We start from the raw sequence: 19,369 nt of genomic DNA on the forward strand, positions 1-19,369 counted from the left end.
TGTACTCCGATCAGAAATGTTACAGGAAGACAGCACGGATGGATAAAGAAGAAGGTAGTTTATTACTTTGCCAGGCAAAGGAGGCTGCTGCCAGCTCATGCCCCTAAGAGTACAAGCCCACCCAGGGTAAAAGACTGAGAGGTTTTATAGGAAAATACAGGATCGAGGCTCTTTCGATAAGAATCTACTACAAACTGTCAGCCTCATTTCTCACATCCTCAAAGTGATGTTGCGACTAGCACTGGCCACCAGCACCCAACTCTCCTTAAGAAGTATACATCGAGGGCAGTGAGATCTCCATATCAATATTGAGTTCCTAGAACAAAGAATTCTACAGAAAAACAAGTGAACGGGAGGGGGAGGCTTTGAGAATAAGGAAGAAAAGAATGTGTTCAAAGTCGAGCCTTGCTGAAGCACTAGTGTGCCCATCTTAATTTCTGTCCATCTTTATGTTTCAATAGCGGTTTTAGAAATTGTGTTTAACTATTAGCCCAACCCTAATCTAAGTTTGTATTTTTCTGGAAAGTAGTGTAACCACATTTTTTCTATAGATCTTTTATAGTTCTGTAAATATCTAGAATAGTACTTGGAGTCTCTGTATGTGGACCAATCCAAACATGATTTTTAAAGTTCCCCAAAGGGTGTTTTTAGGTAGTATATCATTGGAAAAATATAAACTATAGATATTAGATTAAAAGATGTTAATCTCTTCATTAGCAATCGAAGGTAGGAATATATATATATATATATATACACATAAATATATATATACATAAATATATATATCTTGAGTATTTCACCTGTGCATAATATTTTGTATACTTCTTTTATCAACTGATTTTTTTCAGTGATACATGACAGAAACAAATCAAATGAAATGAGTAATGCAAAGAATAACGGAATGTTTTCATTTAACCACTGTCCACATTTTCTTCTCAGAAACATCCCAGGGCTTTTAGGAACACTATGTAATAGCAATTGTTTCCCTAATGATATACTGTACAAATCTCAATTTTTAAAATGCTCATAGAGTAAAAAGATGTATGTGTTGAATGTTGTATGCATGATTAATCATGCCAATGCTCTCTTATAATCTAAAGGTAAAGTCTACATAATAATTTTTTTTTTACTAAAATGTATGTATCACTGAAGGAAGTTTAAACAGCTTCAAAGCTGCAGTTTATCTTTAGAGGATTAATCTGTTTTCCATGCAAGTGTGTTGCTTCTGCACATGTTAAAAAGTCATCCTGTGTTGTCTGGGGTGAGGAAAGATGGGAATGAGTTTTCTGAGAACTAATCAGCAATACTTTGGGAACATTTAGGTCATGGTTTCCAATTAACTCTGGAGAGTTTGAGTAATTTGGTACCAGACCTCAGGAGAGAGGGGATGAAAACCTCGTTAATTCATGTGTCGGTGAACAGCAAACCAGCAAATTTGCATTGAAAATGGATTTTTGTTTTGTTTTGTTTTGTTTTAGAGCAAATACCAGCTAGATCTTTCTGCTCTGGTTAGAATGGGAGAATATCTTTGCATGTCTGTGTTCCCTTTTGTGTAGAGTTTGTTTGTTTGTTTCATATTTGATTCTGCTTATATAGTAAAGTAACAAATAGTTAAATCTGTACCCCAAAATGAAGACTGGAATTCAGTGGCATAACCTTCCCTGCACTTTTCTTCTTTTCCTACAATGAATGTGTCAGAAGATGTAGACACCAACATCTATTTTCAGAGTTAGAAATATTTCTTTTCTGGGATGCAAGGCTTGGGCTATAATCCCAATTCTGTCACTTGTGTGTGACTTGGGAAAAGTCATCAGTTCTCTTAGAATGAATCTCACCAACAGCAAAATATAACCAGCCATAACCTGAACCATAGATCTGAGACGTTTCTTATTTTTATGAAAGTCAATTCAATTAGGCCAACTTTGATTGAACATCCTTTACTGTATGTGGAGATAAAACCTAGCTAGAGGATCTCCACTTCCTTTCATAAGAGAAAGCCAGAAAAATGTTTCAAAATAAATTCATCACTTCTTAAGCAAATTGAGATCAAAGTTCATGAATTCATTGGAGCTACTGATAGGGAATCCACATGAATCATAGGCTTAATCACACTGTAAGTATAGTTAAATATTTACCTCTCTGTCTCCTCCACCAGAATTGAATATATTAAATGCCAAAGTCCATGACCATACCTCGTTGACTTTGGTGTCACCATCACTGAGCATAGATCCTGGCACCTCATATGTATGAGATGTACAGATGACTTAATGAGATGTTGGTAGACATGTACAAACAAGAATGAGGTGCTGATTTAAAGACAATGTGTATAGCTTAAAGCCCTCAAAAGGAATGAAATATACAACCAGAAGCATATAAAGAAAAATAGAAGCAGACTATAGGTAGAAAAAAAATGGGAATACCTTATAAAGTAATGAGAGAATAAGTCTGAATATATTTTAAAAAGTGTGAAGAGCCATATCGATTTTAGCTTTAAGAAATGTATTTTCTGTGCTATATCTCAGAGCCTTGATCTCTTATTCTAGGTCAATAATTGAACGGACAGAGTATATTTCTCACTGTATACCTCACTAGCAGAGGAGAAAAAAAGAAATATCCTCTCATGGCCAGAATGCTTCTGTGGCTATATTTCTAAGTAGATGTTGCCCTCAGCCACGTTAGAGTCGTGGCTAGTAAGGTACTGATGGGGGATGAGTCCAAGCATTATTGAAGGACTTTCCTTAGATTCACAGTTCTCATTGGTACAAACCACTAATACAATTGCTAGAGACTAAAAGGAATCCTTTCTATGAACTGCTGTGTATCCATAGGTAATACAATTCTAGCTGTCCCTTGAAAACACAATATAAAGTGATTTCTTAAAGATTTTATTTATTTATTTGACAGAGACACAGGGAGAGAGGGAATACAAGCAGGGGGAGTGAGAGAGGGAGAAGCAGACTTCCCACTGGGCAGGGAGCCTGATGCTGGGTTCAATCCCAGGACCCTGGGACTCTGACCTGAGCCAAAGGCAGATGCACAAACACTGAGCCACACAGGTGCCCCTATAAAGTGATTTTTAAAAATCAGAATATAATGTATTTACTAGCAAATCTGTAGTTTCTGTTACAGTTATCAACAAAGTGAACTTCAGGTTATGTTTGGTCCTGGAACAAGTGCTGGATGTTGCTAGAAACCTTTGGTCCCAAGTTCAAGTGCTGCTGCTAAGGTGCTCCTTCACTCAGACAAACAGAAAGGGGAAAAAAAATGTCATCCTGTAATCATTCCCTAAAAATATCATAGGAAATGATAGCGGTTAAATGCAAATAAACCAGGAAGGAAAGATTCGTGGTATTTTGTTTGGTTACTCCATGACAATCACAGGGTACAGATGGAGGTATTTTTTTAGCAGAAGACTGAGTGCTGGGAATTTCCTCAATTTGTCACACTTAAAGAAACACCTGGGCAAAATAGCCTCCTCTGTCCGACTGAGTCTTTTTTCCCCTAAAAATATTCAATGTGCTTATTTCTGTTTGAATATGTATGTATGTATGTATGTATGTATATAAAATACATAAAATCCTGTAGTATAGTGCTCTGATAAAGTATTGTCCATTCATATATCTAATAATGGAATATTGTCTGTACATTCATTCAGCTCTACAGCCTTACTTGGGAAATTAGTAAGTTTTCCTTCCCCCATATGCTTTTTTTTTTCAACATCTTAATTATATTTTACTTTTTCCCTGTCCCAAGATTCATTGTTTATGCACCACATCTAGTTCTCCATGTAAGATGTGCCCTCCTTAATACCCACCATGCTCACCCATCCCCCACCTCCCTTCCCTCCATAACCCTGTTTGTTTTGCAGAATCCACAGTCTCTCATGGTTCATCTCCCCCTCTGATTTCTCCCAATTCACTTTTCCTTTCCTTCTCCTAATGTCCTCCATGTTATTCCTTACGTTCCACAAGTAAGTGAAACCATATGATAATTGTCTCTCTCTGCTTGACTTATTTCATTCAGCATAATCTCCTCTAGTCCCGTCCATGTTGATAGAAAAGTTGGGTATTTATCCTTTCTGATGGCTGTGTAATATTCGATTGTATATATGGACCACATCTTTTTTTATCCGTTCATCTCTAGAAGGGCATCTCAGTTCTTTCCACAGTTTGGCCATTGTGGACATTGTTGCTATGAACATTGGGGTATATATGGCCCTTCCTTTCACTACATCCATATCCTTGGGATAAATACCCAGAAGGGCAATTGCAGGATCATAAGGTAGTTCTATTTTTAATTTTTTGAGGAATCTCCACGTTGTATTCCAAAGTGGCTGCACGAACTTGCATTCCCACCAACAGTGTATGCAGGCTCCCCTTTCTCCATACCATCTCCAGAACTTGTTGTTTCCTGTCCTGTTGATTTGGGCCATTCTAACTGGTATAAGGTGGTATCTCAATGTGGTTTTGATTTGAATTTCCCTGATGGCTAGTGATGATGAACATTTTTTTCATGTGTCTGTTAGCCCTTTGTATGTCTTCTTTGGGGAAGTGTCTCTTCATGTCTTCAGCCCATTTTTTGACATGATTATCTCTTTTTTGAGTGTTGAGTTTGAGGAGTTCTTTATAGATCTTGGGTATCAGCCCTTTGTCTGTAGTGTCATTTGGGAATAACTTCTCCCATTCCGTGGGTTTCCTCTTTGTTTTGTTGACTATTTCTTTTGCTGTGCAGCAGCTTTTTATCTTGATGAAGTCCCCAAAGTTCCTTTTCGCTTTTGTTTCCTTTGCCTTTGGAGATGTGTCTTGAAAGAAGTTGCTGTGGCTAATGTCAAAGAGGTTACTGCCTATGTTCTCCTCTAGTATTTTGATAGATTCCTGCCCCACATTAAGGTCTTTCATCCATTTCGAATTTATCTTTGTGTACGATGTAAGAGAATGGTCGAGTTTCATTCTTCTGCATATAGCTGTCCAATTTTCCCAGCACCATTTATTGAAGAGACTGTCTTTTTTTCCACTGGATATTTTTTCCTCCTTTGTTGAAGATTATTTGACCATAGAATTGTGGGTCCATATCTCAACTCTCTGTCCCACTGGTCTGTGTGTCTGTTTTTGTGCCAGTACCTTGCTGTCCTGGTGATCACAGCTTTGTAGTAAAGCTTGAAATCAGGTAACATGATGCCCCCATCTTTGTTTTTCCTTCTCAACATTTCCTTAGTAATTCAGGGTCATTTATGGTTCTATACAAATTTTAGGATTGTTTGTACCAGCATTTTGAAGAATGCTAGTGGAATTTTTATTGGGATGGCATTCAAAGATTGCTCTGGGCAGTCAACATTTTAACAATGTTTATTCCTCCATCCCATGAGCATGGAATGCTTTTCCATCTTTTTGTGTCTTCCTCAATTTCTTTCATGAGTTTTCTGTAGTTCCTTGGGGATAGATCCTTTACTTCTTTGGTTAGGTTTATTCCAATCTATCTTATGGTTCTTGGTACTATAGTAAATGGAATCAACTCTCTAATTTCCCTTTCTATATTTTCATTACTAATATATAAGAAAGCAACTGATTTCTTTGCATTGATTTTGTATCCTGATACATTACTGAATTGCTGTATGGGTTTTAGTAGTTTGAGTGTGGAGTCTTTTGGGTTTTCCATATAAAATATCTTGTTGAGTGCATATGTAACTTTCTCCAAAATAGACCACATACTGGGTCACAAATCAGGGCTCGACCAATACCAAAATATTTAGATTATTCCCTGCATATTCTCAGACCACAATGTTTTGAAACTAGAACTCAATCACAAGATGTTTGGAAGGAATTCAAACACTTGGAAGCTAAAGACCATCCTGCTCAAGAATGTTTGGATCAATTCTCTTACACCATACACAAAGATAAACTCGAAATGGATAAAAGACCTCAATGTAAGGTAGGAATCCATCAGAATCGTAGAGGAGAACACAGGCAGTAACCTCTTCAATATCAGCCACAGCAACTTCTTTCAAGATACATCTCCAAAGGCAAAGGAAACCAAAGCAAAAATGAATTTTGGGACTTCATCAAGATCAAAAGCTTCTGCACAGCAAAGCAAACAGTCAACAAATCAAAGAGGCATCCCACGGAATGGGAGAATATTTGCAAATGACAGTGCAGACAAAAGGCTGATATCCAGGACCTATAAAGAACTTCTCAAACTGAACACACACAGAACAGATAACAATGTCAAAAAATGGGCAGAAGACATGAACAGATACTTCTCCAATGAAGACATACAAATGGCTACCAGACACATAAAAAAATGTTCATCAACACTAGCCATCAGGGAGATTCAAATCAAAACCACATTGAGATACCATCTTATACCAGTTAGAATGGCCAAAATTAACAAGACAGTAAAAAACGTGGAGCCTGCTTATGGGGAGCCTGCTTACACTGTTGGTGGGAATGCAAGTTGGTGCAGCCACTTTGGAAAACAATGTGGAGATTCCTTAAGAAATTAAAAATAGAGCTTCCCTATGACCCTGCAGTTGCACTACTGGGTATTTGCCTCAAAGATTCAGATGTAGTGAAAAGAAGGGCCATCTGTACCCCAATTTTCATAGCAGCAATGGCCATGGTTGCCAAACTGTGGAAAGAACCAAGATGCCCTTCAATGGACAAATGGATAAGCAAGACGTGGTCCATGTACACGATAGAGTATTATGCCTCCATCAGAAAGGATGAATACCCAACTTTTATATCAATATGGCCAGGACTGGAAGAGATTATGCTGAGTGAAGTAAGTCAAGCAGAGAGAGTCAATTATCATATGGTTTCACTTATTTGTGGAGCATAAGAAATAATACAGAGGACATGGGGAGATGAAGAGGAGAAGGGAGTTGAGGGAATTTGGAGGGGGAGATGAACCATGAAATACTATGGACTCTGAAAAACAGTCTGAGGGTTTTGAAGGGGCAGGGGGTGGGAAGTTGGGTGAGCCTGGTCGTAGGTATTATGGAGGGCACGTTTTGCATGGAGGACTAGGTGTGGTGTATAAAGAATGAATTCTGGTACACTGAAAAGAATTTTAAAATATTCAAATGAAAAAAAAAAAAGAATGTTTGGATCAACCAGGAAGTCAAAGAAGAACATAAACAATTCATGGAAATTAATGAGAATGAAGACACATCACTCCAAAACCTATGGGATATGGCAAAGGCAGTCCTAAGGGGAAATACATAGTCATCCAAGCCTCCATCAAAAAAAATTGAAAAATCCTGAATATACCAATTGTCTTTACACCTTAAAGAACTGGAAAATCAACAACAAACTGAGCCAACCCCATGCACAAGAAGGGAAATAATTTAGATCAGAGCAGAGATCAATGAATTAGAAACTAGAGATACAGTAGAACACATCAACAAAACTAGAAGCTGATTCTTTGAAAGAATTAATAAGAAAGAATTAATAATACATTCCTGGAAACCTATAAACTTCCAAGACTGAATCAGGAAGAAATGGACAACCAGAATAGATCAATATCTAGTAACAAGACCACAGCAGTGATCAAAAACCTCCCAAAAAACAAGAGCCCAGGACCTGACAGATTCCCTGGAGAATTCTACCAAACATTCAAAGAAGAAATAATACCTATTCTCCTGAAACTGTTTCAAAAAATAGAAACAGAGGGAAAACCCCCATGTGCTTTTTCTGTATTAGCTTGACCCATATAAAATTGCTGATATTCAGCTTAATAGAAAATCTGGAGTCTAGAGATTCATTTAGAGATACCCTGATAAGTGTGTGGGTGTTTAGTGACAAGAGTGTTACCTGTCTTATTGCCTATTATAATCAGATCTTAAAAAGAAAACAAAGATGCTGAACTCCTGCCTTCTGTGATTCTTCCCCTTTGTGCAGAATTGGGTCTGGATGAGTAACTTCTTGGGCAAGTACAGGGTTCTCCTAAGTTTTACAGCTACAGCATTTTGCCCCTTCAGTATATTCTTGCTTCTAACTGCTGATAATGCAACTCTACCCTACCTATAGATCCTCTTATTTTCTTTCTTTCTTCTTTTTTTCTTTTTCTTCTGATTTTTGATGTAATTGTTCTATGATTCATTATTTGTGTATAACACCTAGTGCTCCATGCAATATGTGCCCTCCTCGATACCCATCACTTGGCCACCCCATCCCTCCGCCCCTCTGAAACCCTCCATTTGTTTCCTGGAGTCCATAGTCTCTCATGGTTCATTTCCCACTTCGATTCCCCCTCCACTTCATTTTCCCCTTCCTTTTCCTAATGTCCTCCATGCTATTCCTTACGTTCCACATATAAGTGAAACCATATGATATTTGTCATTCTCTGCTTGACTTATTTCACTTAGCATAATCCCCTCCAGTTCCATCCATGTCGATGCAAATGGTGGGTATTCATCCTTTCTTATGGCTGAGTAATACTCCACCTCTTACTTTTTTTTTTTTTTTTACAGATTTTATTTATTTATTAGAGAGAGAACAAGAGCATGAGCAAGAGAGTACAAGCAGGGGGAGCAGCAGAGGGAGAGAGAGAAGCAGGCTGGCCATAGAGAAGGGAACAGGACAGTGCAGGATTTGATCCCAGGACCCTGGGATCATGACCTGAGCCAAAGGCTTAACATCCCCTCTAGTTCAGTAGCTCTTCAGGCTCATTTCTTGAGTGTGAACATATTCCATCCTCTCCCCTTTTGAGAACACAGTCCATCCAAGTAGCTGTATATTTCTCACATATACTTCTTAAGCATATATATTTTTGAAATCCTTATTTAGTATGATACCTCAACATGTCAGTTTCCCCAGAATGCAGATTCTTTTTTTTTTTTTTTAATTTGACAGACAGAGATCACAAGTAGGCAGAGAGGCAGGCAGAGAGAGAGAGGAGGAATCAGGCTCCCCGCCGAGCAGAGAGCCCGATGCAGGGCTCGATCCCAGGACCCTGGGATCATGACCTGAGCTGAAGGCAGAGGCTTTAACCCACTGAGCCACCCAGGTGCCCCGCCCCCATAATGCAGATCCTGAGAGAGCAATTAACTCTCAGCAATTTTATTGGCAAGTGCTGTCGGGATTAACACCTGTGAGGGAAGGCAAGGGAAGGAAGCGGAAGAGGGAAGAAGGAGAAGCTGGGCTTCAATGTAGTTGCAACCACAGCATCAATCAACTCTCCATCCCTTCCCCCCATCCTCCCAAAGTGTCCTGAGTTGGGGCAAGAGGGCTAGGTTTTTATAACACATACATTAACCAGTTACTATATGTGTCCTGCTTCCAGCAGCTTTCTCAGAAGCTAGGGCAAAATGGATGGGTCTCCAGGGCCGTGATTCTCAAAGCTTTAGCATATATCGGAATCACCTAGAAGGCTTATGAAAACGCAGCTCACTGGACTCCATGCACAGACCTTTTGATTCGGTAGGTCTAGGGAAGGGCTTGAGAATTTGCATTTCTAATAAGCTCTCAGATAATGCTAATGCTGCTGGTCTGTGGATCATACTTTGAGAAACACTGTGCCATACAGCTCATATTCAGGCACTTAAGAATGGTATACGGTGCCCTTATGAACAGAAAGAAAACTTTTTAAAGTCACCAGAGCAGTCCATACTCCACCAGATTCTTAGCTATTGTCATAGATTAGAATACCTGATAATTAAAATTTGTTACATAAAAAAGAACTTAACCTCTATCATAAGTTATATTCATAAAGTATTATTACTATTCCCGATATCTGGGCATTGGTACTTTTAAAGTTTAGCCAAATTTTCACCAGGGTCTATAATTGGATAACCTAGACAGGAATTTACAGAATAATTCATGTTCAAGATCTTCACTTTTTTCTAAAACAATTCTTTAAAATTTCTTTACAATTCTCATTATTTCTACATTTTTTTATTTATCATGTAAGACACTTAAAGCCATATGGTTACGGAAAATTAGAAAATATAAGATACAGCCAGAGCTATTTGGAATACGCGAGTATGACATAAAAGAACCCTTGACTCATTTCTGGTCTAGACTTGGCGCAATTAAAATTTAGGAATTCAGTGTACATAGATTGATCTCAGGAGAAAGGATATAGCCTTAAAACTCCCACATGAGCAGGAGACAACAATTTCATCTCTCATCAAAGAGGCCTGTAAAAGAACTCACTTGAAGAGATTTTCCGCTCTTGCGGCCATTGAATTTTGTTAACGTATTTTCTAAATTAGCAAAGATTCAGCCTGATGTTGTCAATATTTCCAAACATGAGGGTATCATTGAGGAAAATGGTGCCTTACTGTCCTGCAAGAGTTGCTGTTCTTCCCTAAGGGCCTAATTTACAAAGCAGCAAACTCACTGGTAGGATTTGGCTAGAAACCTCGTTGTCTTGATAGAACCCTTTCATCTAATTTATGTGCATCGTATTTTACATAGAACTCTTGGAAAGTTATTTACTAGATACTCCCTCTGGAAGCAGAGGGTAAGCGGCATTTTTAGTTCAAGACTAGGGTAGCGTCCTGTGCAGCTAACGATGAGGATGACCCTGCTAATAAAATGCACACTATCTAACCCTCTGAGCTTCCCTCTTCCCTGAGAGTTTTCTTTTCGTCCTTTTATTCCCCAGAAAGTTGGAGCATGGGAGAAAATATGTCGTTGTCCGACCCTGTACTTGTCTTCTGGAATGTGACAGCTTATTTCTATCCCAAATTTGAGGCTTGAGGTGGCATAAGTCTTAGTGATTTCTGTTGTGCAAGCCAACCTAGAAATACTAGCCTGAACAGGATGAAATTGACGCGTTTGTAGGTCAGAACGGGCCAGGTGACAGCAACTTAAGCATGCTTTCCACCTGAGTGTTGCCTGCCAGCTTCGAACACTAAGATTCTCAGTGCTGTGGCGATGCCTCTGAGCTTTGAAATCATACTGAATAAAAAGATTTTAAAAATAACGATTTTGATCTTTGTCCCTCCACTGATAGTTTGCAAACCAGATAAGCAGGGAGTGAGCAGTCCAGGTCAGCCCCTGAACTGTGCAAGGTTGAACTGATTTGCCCAACCCCAGCACCAGGGTACCTTTCAGCTATGCAGCAGGAAAGTTTATTTAGGGGCTGATAAATAGCTTCGTGCAGAGCTTCCTATTTTCCAGTAGCTGCATCCTCATAAACCTATTCTCCCCTCCACCAGCTAATGCAGACAGAAGATTTTTATCCAGTATGAGCACCGAAACTACACTGTGGAAGACTGTAGACTCAGCAAAAACCTCACCCGTGATGAATAAACAGCTCTTCCGGGGGCTTCGCTGCCGCTGGCTCGGCAGGAGCTGTTTATTGCCTGGTTTGCACATCCCATGATAAAGTTGCTGCTGAAATAAATTGCAGTTTTGCATAATTATTGACAATCACATCCTAACAAGCAGTGTGTATCATATTCAAGTGTTCAATTTTTTAAAATCCATTTTTAGCTTATGTTTAATCCCAGAAAGTGTTTGTGTGGTAATAGAAGGCAAATATGGCATTTAAATAGAGTACTAATTTCCTCATTGCAGACAAAATTTACCTGAATCTTTTTAGATGGGGCTGTTACTGCCAAAGGCAATTTTCCCTCCAAGCTGTTATTATGTAGATTTTGCCGAGGGCATATGTGTGTGTATCCACAATATATGAATTATATATATATATATGTTTTATATATATATATATATATATATATATATGTTTTATATATATGTCTGTATATATATATATGTCCAGAAAAATTATGAATAATTTTTTTTAGATTTGTGTGTCATTAGGAAATTTGGTTCACCCCTTCTAAAAGATTAGAGGAAGGTTGGGAGCACCTGGTTGACTCCCGTCATGGTCTCAGTGTCCTGGGTACAAGCCCCGAACTGGGCTTCGTGCTCTGGAAGTGGAGGGAATCTCCTTCTTCCCCTGCCTCTCCCCCACACTCATACTTTTTTTTTTTCTCTCTCTCTCAAATAAATAAAACCTTAAAAAAGAGAGAGAGAAAGGAGAATGGCATGTGGGCCAAGCGAACGAGTATGTTTGAGTAACCCTAATGTATAACTAACTGTACATGGGAGGCAGTCATCTTGACACACATCATCGTCTTTTCATTCTCATCCCAGTGATAGACATCACAGATGAGAAACTTCAGACTCAGAGGGGTTAAGTAACTTACCATACCACACAGCTGGTAGAGGATATTGGGATTTGAACTCCGATGTGTCTGTTTTTTGGGCTTTACTTTTTCCATCACACTGAAGTCTTTTCTTTGGGAGAATATTCTCAGTTGTGTGACCATCAGATAATGAAATGTAAAGCAAACACCATAGTTAGAACCATTAGAACACCATAGTGTCACACAAAATGGTATCTTGCGCAATGGTTTCTGTGAAATAGGTCATTTTTCTCCTTGTTAGACCTGTTCTCCTCTATCGTCCCCTTCTCTTGTTTCCTCCAGTGTTTAACTTTCTGGTCTAGCTTTGCATTTTCTTGACCTTTTTCCTTGCCTACCTAACCCTGACTTTCTGCCTCAGGTAACACCAAAGATGAACATGGTGTAGGGATTTTGGAACTTTACCTATAAAGATGAGCTTGTGCTTTTGCTGCATATGAAAATAAGTTTTCACAATGGGCCAGTAAAAAACTACCAAGTTTTTTTAAAAGGATTGCTTTTGGAAGTTCATATATAAACTGTACAAAGTTTACACACACACACACACACACACACTATTCTAGTTGTTGTTGCTTTTAAGACAACTTTTAGCTACAACCCACCCCTTTGCTGGTATTATAGTTTTGTCCCTTGATCTTTGCTCTTTTGGGGGGCGGGGGGGGGGCTGGGTGCACCATTGTGATACCTGAGGAGATCTGCATCTGGATATTTGTTCCTTTGCAGAGTGAGTGAACGAGAGGCTGCTCTGGAAGAAACCCACAGATTACTGCAACAGTTCCCCCTGGACCTGGAGAAGTTCCTTGCCTGGCTTACAGAAGCTGAAACAACTGCCAACGTCCTGCAGGATGCCACCCATAAGGAAAGGCTCCTAGAAGATTCCAAGGGAGTAAGAGAGCTGATGAAACAATGGCAGGTAAGTGAAGCTTTTCTACTTTGCTCTCTTGTGAATCCTGATGAACAATTCACGTGTCTATCCTCATAACTGATATACTGGGGACAAAGTAAAGTGCTTCTTCTCTATGGCCTGATAAGGTGCAGCATGTAGGCAAGAGGGGAAGACTCAGAAGCAGAAGGAAAAAGCATTTAGTATTTCATTTAATGTCCCAGTCTTTGAAATGATACATGTTTTTGACCAGGGAAACCTTGCCCATAAAACCAGAGCTTTGGCCAAGGAGAAATTTTGCTCCAAGAAATAAATTAGGGAGTGCTTTATTAAATGGAAGAAGTTGCCATTTTGGAGTGTTTATTTTAAATTTTACAGGGAAAGCATCTGTATGAATTGTCTGTTTTATTTAGCGTTGCTAACTGAATCCGTTTCCCTTCATTACTTTCAAATACATTTTGAAATGTTAATCTGGCATTTTGTAGCTTTCTTCCCAACACTTTCTGTAAAAAGAAAAATGAGATGACTATATTTGTCATAGTTAACGATCATACAATATTCAGACAATTGTTTTTCCTGGAAACAAAAATTATTCCTATAAAGTTTCATATGCATAAACAGTGAAAAAAGAAGTTTAGGGCAGTTTCGTTTAAATGATGTCTTGGTTCAAGGAGGCCCTTAACTTTATTCTCAGCGCCTGATATAATTTTATGAACTATTATGGAGTTTTGTTAGGTATACTTGAGTTTTCTGACTGGATACCGGAACTTTACGAATATCTCAAATCAACTTTAGAGTATCAAAATAATATGATCAAGCTTTTGGACTTCTTTTTTCTATATACTTAAATTATAATGAGAAAAGGTGATGGTGTATACTAGGTTGAAAAATACTTCCACGATCCGATCATAAGAAACAATATTTCTTCTCCTCTTCCTTTCCTTGTTTCCCTTCTCCTCCCTTTTTTTCTGTTTTCAGAGGATACTTTATTCCACAATGTGTGTTGAGTTCGTTTCCTTATTGGAAGTAGCTCATTTAGAGCAATACCTGCTTTTATCTTTGTAGATCTGTCCCATGGCCCAAGAGTGTAAAAGCTATGCAGAGTTAGACTTTTTGGTCACTCTTAGATGAATGGGTAAAAAATGTTCTGCTGTAACTTATTTAACTTACAATATTTCATAAATAAAATTGTATTTCTCCCTTTAAGTACCTATGAAACCACCTAGAATTTTAATAAATATGTGGGCTTACATACTCTCAGCAGCTGTGGTAGATAAATAATAAAACCTTAAGTCAGTTTTTTAGCAGACTAATTTGAAAAGGAAGAATAATCCAAGAGATAATTTTATAATAAGGATTTAATTAAGCATCCCTTTAATTAGTGAACAAGTCTGATTGAAGGCCAAGATACATCCGTGTATCTCCTGTATGTTATCTGCATTACTATACAGTGAAAATTCTGAGAAAATGCAAGATTCTGAATGATTAAAGAAAAAGATTGCCATGTTTTTAAACTATATTTCCTATGGAAGAATGGAGAATAAACTGCATTTTGTGTTTGGATCTTTAAACAAAAACAGTTGAAAGTTATGCAGAGGATACTCATAAGAAATATTTATTATTAAAAGCCATATAAAGCTCCCCTAGAGTTCCTGAAAACCTTAGACATATCATCCCCCCCCTTAATTACATTAGGACTAGCTGAGATCTCAACACTATTTTAAAACAAAGATAATTTTCTCATTCCCTCCATGTTAATACTGGGCTTTCTATAAATTCCAGTTGCCTGAATAGAAATGACATTTATAGCCAGCTCTGATTTTCAGTTAGATGACTGGATACGGTCTTTTGATGAAAGATTTGGGGATGTCATGGAAAATATTCGAAACTACTGAAACTATTGATTATTGTTGTTAATGGCACATTTCAAGTGATAGATTCGAATTAAGGTACTGGGGTTTTAAAGCAACGAATGGAAATGCCAAGCTTGAAAGTAAATATAACCACATATCTTCAGAGATTGCATGCAATTTCAGTATTTCAGCTAAATGGAACTCTCTGCTTTTTTTTTTCCTTTCTGAAGATATTTTTTTTAAATTTTGAACAAAAGGAACTTTCTATAATATGTGTGAAGGTAAAAAGTGTAATAATAGGCCTTTGCACTTTGTTCGAAGAAGCTGGTAGCATTATGTTCATTGTTTGATTCATGCTGTAGAGTGAAAATAATTCTTACATATTAAAAAAGGAAACTCCAAATGCCTAGCCAGAGCATCAGCTCTCCCAGCAGATTCCAATACATCTGTCTTCCCAAAAGCATTGATGTTTTGCTTCGTACAAATGCTGCTGAATGGATACGGGGTGGGGGGGGGGCGTTGTGTGAAAACCCTCGAAAATATGTTTTTGCTTTATGACTGTCAATCAATTCTTCTATATATGGAGACCCCCCAGCTCTTGTTAGAATGAGTATCACTGTTATTTACAATCCACTTCATAGGATATTTAATTCTCTCAGCAATAATCACAATTCATGGGTTCTATAAGAATACATGTTTTATGAAGCATATGCTTCCTGAATGGAATTAATCTGTGTAATTTCACTCTAAAAGCCATTAAGATTCCTTCCTCATATTAGAAAAATGCTTATTTAGTTTTCTTACAAAAAGCAAGGACATTACAGTTGTCCTTACACTTCAGGATGAGGAGATTTTTCTCTTATAAGTAGTGTTATTTCTGAAAGTCTAACTGGAATTTTAAAGCCAATATTTTTTTATAGAATATCATATAGAGCCCTGCGAGGCGACAGTCTGAGAATTTTTACATTGCAAATTTATCTTTAAAATGAAGAACTATATTCATAGTTGAATCAGATACTTCCTGTGTCCAAAACATTTCTCCTTGGGGCCCCAGAGAATTAAGATATCCGCGCATTCCAAGTTCTAACATAAAACTGTGGGTAACTAACAAAAAATGAGAAGACTCTGTATCTTTGCTAATATTCCATAAGCATTCTGCCAATCTTAACTGGTTGGCTAAGCACCCCTATGAGATCATTATAAAACCAGCTTATAAAGAAGGTGTGTGGTTGTGGGTACATGGTGGAGAGAGGTGGTTATAAAGGTGTAATTAAGAGGCACCTGAGTGGCTCAGTAGGTTAAAGCCTCTGCCTTCAGCTCAGGTCATGATTTTGGCATCCTGGGATCGAGCCCTGCATCGGGCTCTCTGTTCAGTGGGGAGCCTGCTTCCCTTCCTCTCTCTCTGCCGCCTCTCTGCCTAATTGTGATCTCTGTCTGCCAAATAAATAAATAATTTTTTAAAGGTGTAATTAAGATATTTTTCTCAGCAAAAGAAACTATGAACAATTAATATTTGAGATTCCTTCCTCTGTGATCTGGATCTTGTCTCAGGCCAGAGCTCTAAATTCAGTTTCTTCTCTAAGCTCATGCATTTCACCCGTATCTCCTTCCCCACCCCCATCATAAAAATTCTTCTTCTATTAAAAAAAAATTTCCAGAGAGACTAATTTGATAAACTTTGAATTGTACATCAGCATGCACCTGTAAATTGATTAAGAAAGCTTAGATTTTTAGTACATTATTGAAATTGGAGAAGTATAGATGTGGGACAAAGGATATCCAATGTATATATATTTGTTGTCCTTGAGGAAGAAAGAAATAAGAAATAAAAAATAAAACAAATAACCTTTAAAAAAAGAAATTGAGGAAGTAGCTTCTTTAGTGTTTCTCACAAAAAAATCTTGGCTTGCTGGTTAATTCCAAAGGAAGAAGGAAGAATACAATCTTAGTAACACGATTAGTATTCTGAATAAATTGGATTGTCATCTTTCTTGGGACATCTAAGAATAGAGAGGTAATCTGAGGATCCCTAATTCTAAGAAAAGGAAACCCTTTGTGTATTCCTTTCTGTTGCTATAATTTGAACTGAATTTTATATATTTTTTTAATCTTTCTACTTTGGTTTTTCAAAAATATGAAAGTTAATCATGATATTTTTCTTTTGCCTGGTGATGCTGCCTACTATTTAGGATATGCAAAACTTTTATATATATATATGAAATATATATATGTATACATATATATGTATACACACACACATACATATATATATCTACACACATATATAATTTCCTTAAGAACTTTGACCATACCATGAAATCTGTTGTAAACACCTGTTAACTGCTTAGTGTGCTGTTAGGACTTGCACAAACATGATTACAGAGATGTTTTTTAAACACAGTTTGGACAAAGTATTAGGTTGTGTAATCAATTTAATGAGCATCAATCCACAATTTTTATTTTTTTACTTTTATTTATTTTTTTAAACCAAAAACTCCCAGTTCATCCATTTCTCCACCCCCCTCCCCGCCTCTTGCAACCACCAATCTGTTCTCTGCATCTGTGAGCTAATTTTGTTCTGTTTTGTTTTTTAGATTCCACGTAGAAGAGAGACCATATAGTATTTGTCTTTCTCTACCTGATTTATTTTACTTAGCATCACAATTTTTAAATAGCAAGGAATGAAATTAGCAGAATAGAATAGGAAATGACAGACTCCATCGCTCTTAAGGAAGGATCAGGGCTTTTTTGTGAAACTTTGGTTTCAGCTCTGTACGTGTGTGAGGGAGAGGAGGGGAGAGAGAGAGAATGAGAGTGTGCCTACTGGATATATTCAAAATCCTCTATAGTAGAATATGACATCTTCCTTTGGAATCCTTATATTCCAGAGGTGAAAATACATATGCTAAGGCAAATTATAGTAGTATGATCAGTGTTAGAGGGCTAGACGGGGTCTAGTGAAAACAGATGATTATGCTTAAGCCTTCCAAAAAGGCCAGGAAGCTCACCTAGAACAGTGTTTCCCATCTACCTAATATATTGGAAGAGCTTTTTTAAAAAGATTTATTTATTCTTTTCAGAGGGGAGGGGCAATAGGAGAGAGAGAGAGAGAGAATCTCTAGCAGACTCTCCACTGAGTGTGGAGCCCAACTTGGGTCTCAATCCTAAGACTCTGAGAACATGACCTGAGCCAAAATCAAGAGTCAGATGCTTAATGAAATGTGCCACCCAAGTGCCTGAGGAGGAGCTTTTAAAAATGCTAATCCCTTGGTTCCAACCTGTAAAGATTCACATGAGATTGATGTCCTGCCCATGATTCTGATGTCTAGACAATGTTGAGAACCTCTGCTCAGAGAACATTGGAAGAACAGATTAGGGCTTAGCTAGGTATACAGAGTAGAAAAGAAAATTTTGGCAAAGGCAATATCATGTTTAAAGTCCTGAGCATTGTGGGAGTTTGAAAATCTGAAGGTACTTCTGTGTGGCTGGAGTATCGTTGTTTTAAGAAGTGAGATCAGAAATGTCAGCTGGAGCTAAATTATGTAGAAAAACATCAGGATATAGTAAATAGTGTATGGGCCTTGTAGGCAGGAAGACCACTTATTCTCCTACTTGTTGTCTAGCCTCTAAGTCTAAACCATTTTTCTCTACTGTGAGTACAACATTCACAGGATTTGTGAGGATGAAATAATAGGATACTGTAAAATTCCCTCTTGAGGGGCAGAGTGTTGAACTCAGAGGACTCAATATGCATAAACTGTCTTTCTATCCATTTGGCCACCTACCTTTAAGAGTTGGGACTTTATCTGTAGTCTCTGAGAAGTCACAGTCACAGTATAGTTTTAAGCAAGGAAATAGATTAACCAGACTTACACTTTTGAAAGATCACTTTGGTTGTTGAGAGGAGAATGTATTGAAGGATATAAAACCTGTCTAGAAACCGTAGTCAGAAAGTTTTTCTGTACTGTTCCAGTAAGAAATAATAATTAAGGTGCTGAAGTTGAACAAATGAAACCAATGTAAGAGTTATTTGGAGGTGAAAGTCAACAACATCATGTATGTTATGGGATGCAGAGGTGAGGGAACATCCTGAGGTATGATGAGGAATCATTGACTGCTTACCACTTGGTATGACTGAGTGCCTTCACGGAGTTGTGGAAATCAAGAGGGCAGCCAGTTGTGGACAGGGAAGTCAAGAATGTGGTCAGTTTGGAGGTGTTTGTGCATCATGAAGGTGAAATTCTCACCTCCTTTAATCAGTTGTGAATGTGGATCTAAAATTCGGAGTAGATACAGATTCTAGGTCAAAAATACAAACTTGAATGGGGCACCTGGGTGGCTCAGTGGTTTAGGCTGCTGCCTTTGGCTTGGGTCATGATCTCAGGGTCCTGGGATCGAGCCCCGCATCGGGCTCCCTGCTCCGCAGGAAGCCTGCTTCCCTCTCTCTCTCTCTCTCTCTCTCTCTCTGCCTGCCTCTCT

At 38.0% G+C, this 19,369-nt stretch overlaps 1 protein-coding gene across 1 annotated transcript in view; it reads left to right on the forward strand.

The window, feature by feature from the left end:
* DMD (dystrophin) overlaps positions 1–19,369 on the forward strand; it is a 1,970,015-nt gene that overhangs the window by 1,470,806 nt on the left and 479,840 nt on the right. The window contains exon 54 of the mRNA XM_059385278.1: positions 12,878–13,067. Within this exon, the coding sequence (XP_059241261.1) occupies positions 12,878–13,067 (190 nt within the window). The remainder of the gene's footprint in view (positions 1–12,877; positions 13,068–19,369) is intronic.

Source organism: Mustela nigripes, chromosome X, assembly GCF_022355385.1.
Source record: "Mustela nigripes isolate SB6536 chromosome X, MUSNIG.SB6536, whole genome shotgun sequence".
In the NCBI taxonomy this organism is placed as follows: domain Eukaryota; kingdom Metazoa; phylum Chordata; class Mammalia; order Carnivora; family Mustelidae; genus Mustela; species Mustela nigripes.